The sequence below is a fragment of the Akebia trifoliata genome, chromosome 13 (genome assembly GCF_017979445.1).
Source record: "Akebia trifoliata isolate Shusen 1 chromosome 13, ASM1797944v1, whole genome shotgun sequence".
Lineage (NCBI taxonomy): Eukaryota > Viridiplantae > Streptophyta > Magnoliopsida > Ranunculales > Lardizabalaceae > Akebia > Akebia trifoliata.
Genome location: NC_141387.1, coordinates 9,278,838 through 9,291,608, shown reverse-complemented (window position 1 = coordinate 9,291,608; position 12,771 = coordinate 9,278,838). Strand labels below are relative to the sequence as shown.

At 35.2% G+C, this 12,771-nt stretch overlaps 1 protein-coding gene and 1 pseudogene across 2 annotated transcripts; both read left to right on the top strand.

Moving 5' to 3' along the window:
* Positions 1-1,176: 1,176 nt before the first annotated feature.
* LOC147387748 (senescence-specific cysteine protease SAG39-like) lies at positions 1,177-2,479 on the top strand. Its single transcript, XM_086421972.1, has 2 exons — positions 1,177-1,611; positions 1,899-2,479. The coding sequence occupies exons 1-2, from the start codon at positions 1,188-1,190 to the stop codon at positions 2,477-2,479; spliced, it is 1,005 nt and encodes a 334-aa protein (XP_086278098.1). The 5' UTR covers positions 1,177-1,187.
* Positions 2,480-7,038: 4,559 nt separating this feature from the next.
* LOC147387747 (senescence-specific cysteine protease SAG39 pseudogene) lies at positions 7,039-8,342 on the top strand (annotated as a pseudogene). Its single transcript, XR_015171145.1, has 2 exons — positions 7,039-7,462; positions 7,750-8,342. The product of XR_015171145.1 is annotated as a senescence-specific cysteine protease SAG39 pseudogene (transcript).
* Positions 8,343-12,771: the final 4,429 nt, after the last annotated feature.

Below are 12,771 nucleotides of genomic sequence, written 5' to 3'. Positions count from 1 at the left end.
CCTATATGATGGTATGCCCCCCTTGAACTCAGTCTTTCGTAGTAGACTAATAGAAAATGGCTTGAATATTTAACATGTAGCAAAACCCTGGAAATTTGTCCCCTCAAAATCAGTTCCCTTCAACACTTGATTTTTCATCTTCAACCTTAATTAAAATAGAAAATGATGGACATGTTTGGGACGAAAAATCAAGAGTTTTACACGAAAGATTAAGACAATCAAGGTTGAATATTTGGGAGAAAAGTCAATGATTTTGCGGCCAAAGGATGAACATTAGGGTATCTATCTGAGTCATTTAGTATTACTCTATTAAAGAAGACGGAGGTCAAGGGTGGCATGCCATCAGCTTAAAAAATGGCTATCTCAAATATTCACAAAAGCTGTAGTAGTATATATCTATCACCTTTATTTTAAAGACCTGCTATTGGCACCCCAACTATTATTTAAAGTAAAAGTTGGGGTGCCAATAGAAACTTTCTCTGTTTTTTTTTTTTTTCTTTCCACTAGGTTCTATTTTTTTGGTTTAGGATTTTATACCAACATAATCATAATTGTAAGTAAAAGTCGGGTTGCCATTAGAAGCTCTCTCTCTTTTAAGAAATTGGGGTATAATAAGAAAAGTTGGGGTGGCAATATCAGCTCTCTTATTTTATTTAATTTTTGGCAAAGATACCCGAATTTTGATGGATTTGAACAATAAAATGGGAGGAGTGTCATGATCATGAGAAGGAGAAGAAAGTGAAAGCAGGTTCAGATTGAATCACACGGTAAGGAAACTAAAATATATAATTAATAACCATAATATAATCTTAACAACTCAAATCCAAGCTAACAGACTACTTATGAATGAGCATGGGATGGATGAATGCAAGCAAGCAAAGACAAGATCATAATTGATGAACTTTGTTGGAAACTAGTGAAACTCTCACTTTCACTTTGTTTTTAATTCTAAACATAATTACAACATAATAATTAAACTGACTCACAAACCTTGTGTCAGGCCGGCCAGTCTAAATCATTTGAGCTTCTTCGGGCACGGCACGGAGTGTCGAAAGTCTGACCCATCTTTTATAGTAGCCAATTTTGGTTCTTATATAAACTGAAGCCATCCAAAGTGTTGGGACAACTTAAACTTGCATAACTAACCTCCCCAAACAACAGTCTTAGCTTAATATTTAGTTCGTAACATGGGGTGTGTAAGTTGGTTGGCCTTACTATGTATTTTGGGGGTATGGGCTTCTCAAGCCTTGGCTCGTAGTCTTTATGAGACGTCTATGTCGGAGAGGCATGAACAATGGATGGCTAGTTATGGGCGTGTTTACGAGGATTCCATGGAGAAGGAGAGGCGTTTCCAGATATTTAAGGCTAATGTGGAAAAAATTGAATCGCTCAACAACGCTGGGGACCGACTATATAAGTTGAGCGTGAATGAATTTGCAGATCAAACTAATGAAGAATTCAAAACATCTCGTAATGGGTATAAGAAATCCACCCCACAGGGGTCATCAACAACGACATCGTTTAGATATGAAGGTGTTACAGCGGTTCCGTCTAGCATGGATTGGAGGAAGAAAGGTGCTGTTACCCCAATCAAGGACCAGGGCCAATGTGGTAATTAAGAGATCTCTTGTTAGGCATATATATAGAGCTAAATTATCAATAGACTTACTTCTACATAATATCGACGTATTCAATAACATACCCACCCGCAAAAATCGATTTTTTGGTTTTAAGTTAATGATCATAATGTCCAAAAATTTTAATTTGATAACTACAAATGTCCTAAGAAGTTGTTATTTACTAAACGCTCTATGGTTTATGGAAGCGATTTTGTACACAACCCAAGAATGTGAATTTGGTTTCTGTCTCACTGTTTTCTAACTTGTATGGAAATGTAGGATGTTGTTGGGCATTCTCAGCAGTGGCAGCTATGGAAGGGATTAACCAGCTCACAACGGGTAAGCTCATCTCTCTATCTGAGCAAGAACTAGTAGACTGCGATACTAGTGGAGTGGACCAAGGATGTGGGGGTGGTCTTATGGATGACGCCTTCAAATTCATCCAACACAACAAGGGCCTCACTACCGAAACTAACTATCCTTACAAGGGAGTTGATGCTACTTGCAACACCAAGAAGACAGCCTCATCGGCAGCTAAAATCACTGGGTATGAAGATGTTCCAACCAATAGCGAGAAGGCCGTGGCAAATCAGCCCGTGTCTGTGGCTATCGATGCTAGTGGATTTGACTTTCAATTCTACTCGAGCGGTGTTTTCACTGGACAATGTGGCACTGATCTAGACCATGGTGTCACTGCTGTTGGTTATGGGACAAGTGATGATGGGACCAAATATTGGTTGGTGAAGAACTCGTGGGGTTCGGGATGGGGCGAGGAGGGATATATAAGAATGCAAAGAGATGTCGATGCCAAGGAAGGGTTGTGTGGTATTGCCATGGAATCTTCTTACCCTACGGCATAAAAGTAATCAATAAGTATGGTGGAAAGAAGATGGTTTGGATTCTCAGCTTGTTAATCTTAATCCTTTCCTTCTATGTTTCTCCTATATATATGTGTGTTAAGATCAATGTAAATTAAACTTGTATCAAGAAAGTGTTTAGTAGCTTCTCATCTTTGCGATTTTTTAATACACTAGTGTCTGGTGACGTTCTAATAAGACTCAAGAGAGGTTACAAAAAAAAAAAAAAATCAAAATATAAAATAGTGTATCTTATTGTGAGAAAATCTATAGAACATTTGAGGGAAAAAAAAACAGGAACGTTGATGGAATGAATTTCTAAGGGTTGACAAATCACTCTTAAATTTTATAAGAAGCAAAACAATTTTTCAATCCGGCCAAATATTATAAAATCATGAAGAACAAATATATATATATATATATATATATATATATATATATATATATATATGGGAATGCTAACATCCCCTTGGATGTAAGTATTCTCCAACACTATATTTTTTCAATAATACCCCTATTAATTTTGTTTTTTAGTAAAAATAAATTAGGGTATGTTGATCTTTTACATAATAAATACTTATTTGCATTCATTGTCAAATCATTTATTACAACAAGACATTTAATTTTAAAAATAAAATGCTCTTAGTATTTATTATGAAAGAGACAAGTAGTAATAACATAAATAAACATTTATTATGTAAAAAGACTAATATACCTTTGTCTTTTCATTAAAAGATAAAATGAATAGAGGTATTCTTTTGTAGATGATATCTATGATAAGGAGATCATCCTCACAAAAAACCAGCCCAATCCAAAAATTTTAACCTCACCAAAAGTAATTTTCAAAAATTGAATAGTTCACGATTCTTCAAGTTGTAAACTAGGGTTAGAAGTTTCAAAATGAGCTAATTTTTGGCGAGAGTGATCTCCTCACCATAGAGATCATCCTCACAAAAATTCAGCTCATTTTGAAACTTCTAGCCCCATCAAAATTTGTTTACAAAAATCGAAAGATCCACGATTCTTTAACTTGTAAGCTAGGCTTAGAAATTTCAGAATGAGCTGATTTTTGGTGAGGATGATCTCTTCACCATAGAGAACATCCTCATAAAAAATAAGTTCATTCCAAAACTTATAACCCCTATTTTGAAAAATGTTTAACTCTCTTTAAGGCCTTTAAACGCTTCCCTATATATATATAACTGATAAGAAGCATCAATAATGTCATATGTGGTTATCTCATATACACCTTATATATTAAAGTGAGATGCAATCACAATATATATCTCCAATACATATGGATCCTTTATCCTTATGAGTACGATTCTAGCGTGGATACGTTCAATCTACCATTAGTGCTCATCTCTCGCATACCGATTTGTTCGGTGGGAATGAAAAAAAAAAAAAAGACTATTTATCACATCTTTAGAGTACAAACCAAATTGTACAAGGAAAAATACCATTTGCTTGGATACAGTGCCTGCTTTGTCATAAGTATGTCCCAGAAGGATTATACACAACAGGAAAATTTATATTGCCACACCATCTTTTCATTATACCTAACATACCAAATTAGAACAAACAATATCAAATATATATATTTGTCTATCTTAATCTTCTTTTTGGTTTCCTTTAAAGTAGAAATCCAAGAAAAAGAATGAGGACCCCTTTTACATTTTCTAGAATTAGTGGGGGAGAAAGTTTTAATTGAGAAAAAGATCATGTCTTGATTGGCCATCCAGAATCAATCCACCTCAATCAGATTTTAATCAAAAACACCGCATAGACATTAAAATTGATATCAGTTGATGTCTATAATCGATCTTTGATCACATTTCAATATATGAAGATTTAATAAGTCCATGCTAACTTTTTCTATAGCAAAATTGTAATTATAGTGTCTGAATTAAAATGATCAGTCTGGCTTTTAGCAATGAAAACTGCTGCCCGATTCACATTCTCTTCAATAAAATTCTAGATTGCAAGATAATGATTGTGAGTTATCTCTAATTCTTGATCAAGTAAGTGCACCTCCATGGGAGATTGGATTCACCATTAATACATTGAATATCATATGGAGAATCGGCCCAAATAATAATGTTAGAGAAGACTCATGTCGTGTCTAGAAAATTTCAGAGCTTCTAAAATTGCTAAAAGCTCTATTTCAACTATTGCAAGAAATTTCTCAGTAACATTTGATTATCATTTCCTATCTCCATTATGAAATGGTTTTAACGAGACTAAGCCAGCTCGGAGGAGACATCCAAATATTTATTTGAGTCGTTCAGACAAGATTCAAAAAATGCCTTAGAATTAGAACAAACCATGTCTTTGAAACAATTTGGTCGAATCGTCTCGGTCTCAGACTAGACTTAAAACCCTGATTATGAATGAGGTTCTTCACTTTACGTATTTGCTCCCTTGGCACCTTGATTTGATGAATGGGTGGGCTCCCTTTGCCTAGCTTATCAAACCCAAAAAATATATATATATATATATATTTATTGTTTCAACTTTATTTAAATAAAATTTTATTAAAAACTCAATTATGCAATTACTTTAGCTATATTCTTTTCTGGCAAAACAAATACCATTCTTTGTTATATTTAAGTTCAAAGTGAAAATTCAAATTTTATTTCAAATAATATTTTTTTAAACAATTTTTTATCATTTATAATGGACCCACCATCACATTGTGCCTTTATGTTAACATTTTTAGCCTTAGCACAAAAAAAATCACTTAAAACAGTTTTTTTCTTTTTTGAGAATTTATATTGGCACAGCTCAGCAAACTTTACTTAAAGAGAACACCAACTAATGAAATTATACATTGTACATTAAACAAGATTAAAGAGATACCACAGTCATTTTCTAAATGTATTAGAAAGGGACAGGTGTAGAGGGAAGAAGAAAAAGAGTACAGGTAGAATAGAATTTGATTTTAAAAAAATCCTACTAGAAACCTTAGATTTCAAAAACCTTACAATAATAATGAAATTCTCCTTTAAAAAATATCTTTGCACCTGTTTTTTATCTCTTTAAAGATTACGGTTGGAAGGAAAAAAATTGGATAATTCTCTTCTCATTTGGTGCATTATTAGTAAAAGATGGTGTTATTGACAACAAATTTCACGATTTACCTTGAGATGCATGAAAAAAATCGCAAATGATTTTATTAACTTTTGGGAAAAAAAAGAAAAAAGGAAGACCCAAATCTCAGTATTATCCTCTGATTAACAATCAAATACAAAAATAATGTATGTAACTTTACTTTTCTTCTTTCTAGGTTTCGTGCTTGATCGGTTGAGCAGGTTGCTTTAATGACGACTTTGTTGTACTTAGATTTTTTGTAGGGTCTTTGTGTAGATTTTTTCTCTCCGGATTTTGTGTTTGAGCAACTTAGAAGAATTTCTTGACTTGATCTTCTCTTTAATCGGAATTTGAATCTTTCTTGAAGAACCTTATTTCATCTCTAGAGGAGGGTTTGAGGGCTACTTCTTCTCTAAAGGAGGGCTTGAGAGCTACTGCTTCTCTAAAAAGAGGATTTCTATTTTTTGAGAGAGAGTGATCTCAATCCCCTCTATATGAGAGAGGTTTTGATATTTATTGACTTAGGGTAAGAAAATGTTTTTCATTATACTGTTTTCTTAGATGGGTTTTACATAATTGGTTAAAATTCTATTTAATTACTAGTCCGGTCCATTTCAATGGATTTTGGACTTAATCATGGACTAACCCATTTATTAGGTGTACAGGCCCAATAATTATTACAGATCATTTGAACTTATTTAAATCTTTGATTTTATCTACGAAAACCTAGACCCGAACCATATGAGGGAAGTCCAATCAATGGGTCTCAATTTAGACGTCGGTCCAAGTTAGATTTAATTAGTGCTATTTGATAATTTAGAACACCGTGGGAACCTGTTTACAATTTTGATGCCTACAGGTGTCCCTATAGAAAATGTCTTTTCTTTAGAATTAAAAAATAATAACAAAACGTTATAGCATTTTAAAAAGCACTTGCATGATTAAACAGTCTCATAAAAGACCCAAGAAAGTGAACGCACGCACGAATCAGCTTGAACTGTACGGGAAGGAACCACCATATATAAATAAATATAGACGAAACTATAATCAAAGAGTCTGATCCATATATAAATAAATATAGACGAAACTATAATCAAAGAGTCTGATCCATATATAAATAAATAAAGACGAAACTATAATCAAAGAGTCTGATCAGTTGGAAACCAGTGATTCACTTACATTCACTTGGCTTTTATAAGTCTAAAAATAATTCCAACAGAAGATAGACGACATGATCAACTCATATAATTATAATTATAATAAGATTAACACCATCACCCCCACAACTATAAACTTGGGTCATGAGGCCGGCTAGTCTAAATCAGTACAGTTTCCCTTGCACGACGTGCTTACTATAATCCAATGCCAGTCTCTATATAAATTCAAGCCATCCCAAGTGTAGGGACAATTTAAACTAGCAAAGCTAACCTTCCCAAACAACAGTACTCTTAGACTAATATTTAGTCGGTAAGATGGCATATGTAAGTTGGTTGGCCTTACTATGCATTTTGGGAGTATGGGCTTCTCAGGCCTCTGCTCGTAATCTCCATGAGGCATCTATGTCGGAGAGACATGAACAATGGATGACTCATTATGGGCGTGTTTACAAGGATGCCATGGAGAAGGAAATGCGTTTCCAGATATTTAAGGCTAATGTGGAAAAAATTGAGTCATTCAACACCGTTGGGGACCGGCTGTATAAGTTGAGTGTAAATGAATTTGCGGATCAAACTAATGAAGAATTCAAGGTATCTCGTAATGGGTATAAGAAATCCACCCTACGTGGGTCGTCGACAATGACATCGTTCAGATATGAAGATGTTACAGCGGTTCCGTCTAGCATGGATTGGAGGAAAAAAGGTGCTGTTACCCCAATCAAGGACCAAGGTCAATGTGGTAAGAGAGCATTTATTAGGCCTATATATAGAGCTGAATTATCTATAGATTTACTTTTACATAATATCGACGTATTCATCAACGTACCCTCAAAACGCTTTGTGGTAATTTTAAGTTAAAAGATCAAAATGTCCAAATTTTTTAATTTGATGACTAAAAGTTTCCAGAGAAGCTGTTATTTACTAAATGGCCTATAGCTTATGGAAGCACTTCTGTACACAACCCAAGAGTGCAAATTTGGTTACTATGTCTCATAGTTTAATTTTCTATCTTTTATGGAAATGTAGGATGTTGTTGGGCATTCTCAGCAGTGGCAGCCATGGAAGGGATTAACCAGCTCACAACGGGTAAGCTTATCTCTCTATCTGAACAAGAACTAGTAGACTGTGATACTAGTGGAGTGGACCAAGGATGTGGGGGTGGTCTTATGGACGACGCCTTCAAATTCATCCAACACAACAAGGGCCTCACTACCGAAACTAACTATCCTTACAAGGGAGTTGATGCTACTTGCAACACCAAGAAGACAGCCTCATCTGCAGCTAAAATCACTGGGTATGAAGATGTTCCAACCAACAGCGAGAAAGCCCTATTGAAGGCCGTGGCAAATCAGCCCGTGTCTGTGGCTATCGATGCAAGTGGATTCGACTTCCAATTCTACTCGAGTGGTGTTTTCACTGGACAATGTGGCACTGATCTAGACCATGGTGTCACTGCTGTTGGTTATGGGACGAGTGATGATGGGACCAAATATTGGTTGGTGAAGAACTCGTGGGGCTCGGGATGGGGTGAGGAGGGATATATAAGAATGCAAAGAGATGTCGATGCCAAAGAAGGGTTGTGTGGTATTGCCATGGAATCTTCTTACCCTACGGCATAAAAGTAATCGATAAGTCTGGTGGAAGATGGTTCAGATTCTCAGCTTGTTAATCCCTCCCTCCTAAGTATCCCCTATATATATGTGTGACCAATGTGTATGTTAAGATCAATGTAAATTAAACTTCTATAAAAAAAATGTTTAGTAGCTTCTCATCTTCATGATTTTAAATACACTAATAAGGTTACAAAAAGAGGCTAAAAAATGACAATTTTTTTTTTCAAGTATAAAATATATTGAAGAAAAGAGATGAACAAAATACAACAAGAGAAGGCCGAGGTAGCCCCTCAAAAAGAAGTAAAAACCAACGAAAAAATACCAAAACATCAACGATTATACAAGGAATTCCATCTAAAAACAAAGTCATCGAAAATAGTTCCCGCAAACTCTATCTAAAAATGACAACTTAAAACATCACCCAAAGTTCAAAAATGAAAAAATCTTTAGAGAAAAACAGAGTATCTTATTGTAAAAGCAATTCCAACCCACGTCTCTAAAATTTGGCTCTATATTGAATTTAGAGAAGTTGCTATGCTCTGAATCAAGTTGAAGTCCAACCAATCCCCCCTCTAAATCACTATTTATGTTCCAAATCACTATTCATTTATGTTAGTAGGGGATAAAAGTTATATTTAAAACACATTTTATTAAAATATGAAAGTCAAAAATGGCCTTTATGTAAAAAAATGGAGATAAAATGGGTATTTACAAGTGATGAAGAGATGATTTCTAAAATGTCATGCATCTCTTGATTTAGAACCATGAATAGTGAAATAGGGGGTATGTCAAAGATATAGAGACCACTTGGAATTAGGTTCAGACAGGGGCGGAGCCAGCATTTTCCTGTAGTGGGGGCAAACTATGGTTAGTTGTATAGTGAAGATGAATGATTTTAGAGGGAAATTAAGAGATTTTTAGTTAGAAGTTGAAGAAAATGATATTTAGGTCATTTTCAATTAATGTTTGAGAAGTCCATGTCAAAAAGCAATGTCACCGACAAAGAATTGAAGATGTGAGGGAGTGGGGACAAATGGGACATGTAATTAGTTGAAAATATAGGGGTGTTTCAAAGTTCTATGGGGGGCAAAAATTGGAGGGAGACGAGGGTGTGGGGGCAACTGGGGAGAGAGGTGAGGGAATGGGGATAAATGGGGCATGTAATTAGTTGAAAATTTAGGGGTGTCTCAAAATTCTGTGGGGGCAAAAATTGGAGGGAGGTGAAGGTGTGGGGGCAAATGGGGAGAGAGGTGAGGGAGTGGGGGCAAATGGGGCATGTAATTAGTTGAAAATATAGGGGTGTCTCAAAGTTCTGTGGGGGCAATTGCCCCCACCAGCTCCTTACTAGCTTCGCCCCTAGGTTCGGATGTGTATATCTCTAAACTTAGAGATATAGAGACCGGTTGGAGTAGCTCTAAGAAAAGCTGAAGAACATTTGCCAAAAAACAGGGACTTTGTTAGAATGAGTTTCTAAGGATTGACTTTTCACTCTTAAATGAATGGGTGTGAGAAATCATGAAGAACAAAGATAGCTGTTGAGCTGCAACAACAATGCCATTGTTATCTCATATAAACTTTATTAAAGGGAGATGCAATCACAACATCTCCAATGATCCTTATTGAGTACAATTCTAGCGTTGATCCGTACAATCTACAATTAAAATGAACAGTGTATTAAACTCGGAATTTCCTCATACTGGCACGAAATGGAGATTCACCCAAATAAAAATCTAGCAAAAAAAATGAGAGAGCTTCTATTGACACCCCAAGTTTTACTTAAAATTAAGTTCATATAAAATCATAAACCCAAAAAATACAAAGAGTTTCCGCAAACATGTGCAACTTATGAAAAAATTATGTTTCCAGTAAAACATCATTTTAATTCCCAAAACACATTTTCCAACGAGATCGTCACTTTTATAATCAGCGATCTCACTGATAAACTACCAACGAGATTGCAGATAATGTTAAAGTCAAATACCCTTGATATTTTTAACGGCGAGATCACTGGTAATTTATCACCGAGATTGTAGATTATAAAAGTGACGAATTCACTGGAAAACATGTTTCGGGAATTAAAATGAAGAGTGTACCCGAATCAGAATTTTGCCACATTAAGAACAACCAATTGAAGCTCTCTTAAATAAAGGTAATTTCGATATACTCCTCCACCTTTTGGTGAATATTTGAGATAGCCATTTTTTAAACTGATGTCATGCCACCCTTGACCTATGTCTTCTTTAATAGACTTATACTAAATGACTTGGAAACCCTAATCTTTGTCATTCGGAAACAATCCATAGGATCCAAATCCGATCCATTAATAATCTCCGTTGGATCGGATCCAATTTGATACTACATAAACTTTTATATATTTAAACAACTTATATAATATAATTCACATATTTTCTCACATTTTATTGGATTGACTCCTATAGGATCATGACATTATATAATCACTCTCTGATTGAACCCAAATCGGATTTCAGGTCTGGGAAGCATACAGACTTGGTTTAAAATGAAGAGGCTGAGTCAAGTCGCACTGAAAAACTCACTCGGTGCCTCCAAGTTCATTGGAACTTGCCCTAGTGGACTCAGACGCCTTGTAATTTTAAAATCATGACAAAAACAAAAGTGAAATTATTATGATCTATCATAAAAGGAAGGAAAACAAGCAAGATATTGCCACAGATGAGGAGATAACACTGGTTATGTAACACTGTTGAAAGGCGAAAAACACATTTTTTTCAACTTCACTGACCATTATCGTTGCACTCTCTCACAAAAGTATATCTTTTACAAAATTATGACCACCAAGAACCCAAACCATCAAGAACAAAATCCCCATGACGCATAATGATATAAAACTCCAATGACAATTTGAAGATCTAGGATTTGAGTTGATACCATTTATTTGATTCCTCCAAGATTGACTCATTGTGGGAGAGGATATCCAACTATGAAAAGATAAAAAAGAAAAAAAAAAAAAAAAAAGAATTAGAGCAATTAGATCAAGAACTCCAAATGAACAAATTAAAACCTAGAAAAGTACCCTTTCCGATTCTCGAAAATTTTCAATTAGCCTTCAAGCTAAATAGAATTGTTTGTTCCTTGAGACTTTTGCAAAGAGGATTCTCCTATTGCACCATTGCTTCAAGCTAAATAGAATTGTTTGTTCCTTGAGACTTTTGCAAAGAGGATTCTCCTATTGCACCATTGCTTCAAGCTAAATAGAATTGTTTGTTCCTTGAGACTTTTGCAAAGAGGATTCTCCTATTGCACCATTGCACCATTGCTTCAAGCTAAATAGAATTGTTTGTTCCTTGAGACTTTTGCAAAGAGGATTCTCCTATTGCACCATTGCTTTGTAAAGCAAATCTTTAAGTTGACAATGTGAGCTTGCAGGATGATCAAGTGATACTTATACTGACGCAGGACACGGATACACTCTTAAAGGTGTGGTCATGATGTCCTCATCACACACAATTTTCCCAAGTAGCATATCTCGAGCTGAAGCTCCCACCCCCATTCTTCTACGTATACTTTAGTATAACTGCACAAGCATAAGCATCCCAATTCTTCGCCATCTCACTAAGTGACATGAGCTCTGAAAGGACATGAAGAGCTTTATCGAACCATGACTTTACACTCATTAACAAATCTTCATACTACTTACTGTCACAACAAAGAATGAGCAAGTTTTCACATCAAAAAAGGATTTTTAAATTGTCCCACAAAAGAAAAAAAATTCAATTTGTTATGATCACTAGAGCTTGAAGGTTCACAAAGCTCACCATTTGAGTTGATGCTTAATGTGATTTCAGTTCTGGATAAGGAGTGGAGGGGACAATTGTTCCTTGATTAGCTGCTGGTTTATCTCCTTGATTTCTTTTAACAATGTTGCATTATTAACCTACAATAGGGGACACCCATTACAATGAAGGTTGTACCTTTATTTATAGACTAACAACCAACAAACTCAAACAAAATACTATCACCCATACAAGATCTCCTTCATTGAAAATAAGTTCATGCCTATGCACATCAGCAGCTGCCTTTTGGCCCTCTCTTGAGCATGAACAATCTTCATAGATGTTGTCATAAACTCTGCCTTGTTGTATATCTTCTTCGAAATTGGCAAATGAGCCAAATCCATAACACTAGAAGTGTTAGAGCCAAAAATCACTTTGAAAGGAGAAGTATTGATAGTTCGATTGAGAGAGAGTTGCAAGCAAACTCAGCAAAATGAAGAACTCTATCCCAGTCCTTAGGATTTTCACCAATTAGACATCTCAACAAATTTCCAAGGCTCCGGTTGGCCACTTCTGTTTGGCCATCAGTTTGAGGATGAAAGGAAGTACGAAAAATGTAGCTCAGTTCCCAATGATAATAATATGATCTCAAATCAGTGAGAAAATGAGAGATAAATCCAAAA

Bases quoted from the DNA above. Each gene is read 5' to 3' on its own strand.
- LOC147387748 (XM_086421972.1), top strand. From the start codon at position 1,188: ATGGGGTGTGTAAGTTGGTTGGCCTTACTATGTATTTTGGGGGTATGG. The intron at 1,612-1,898 runs GTAATTAAGAGA...ATGGAAATGTAG, and splicing joins CAAGGACCAGGGCCAATGTG to GATGTTGTTGGGCATTCTCA.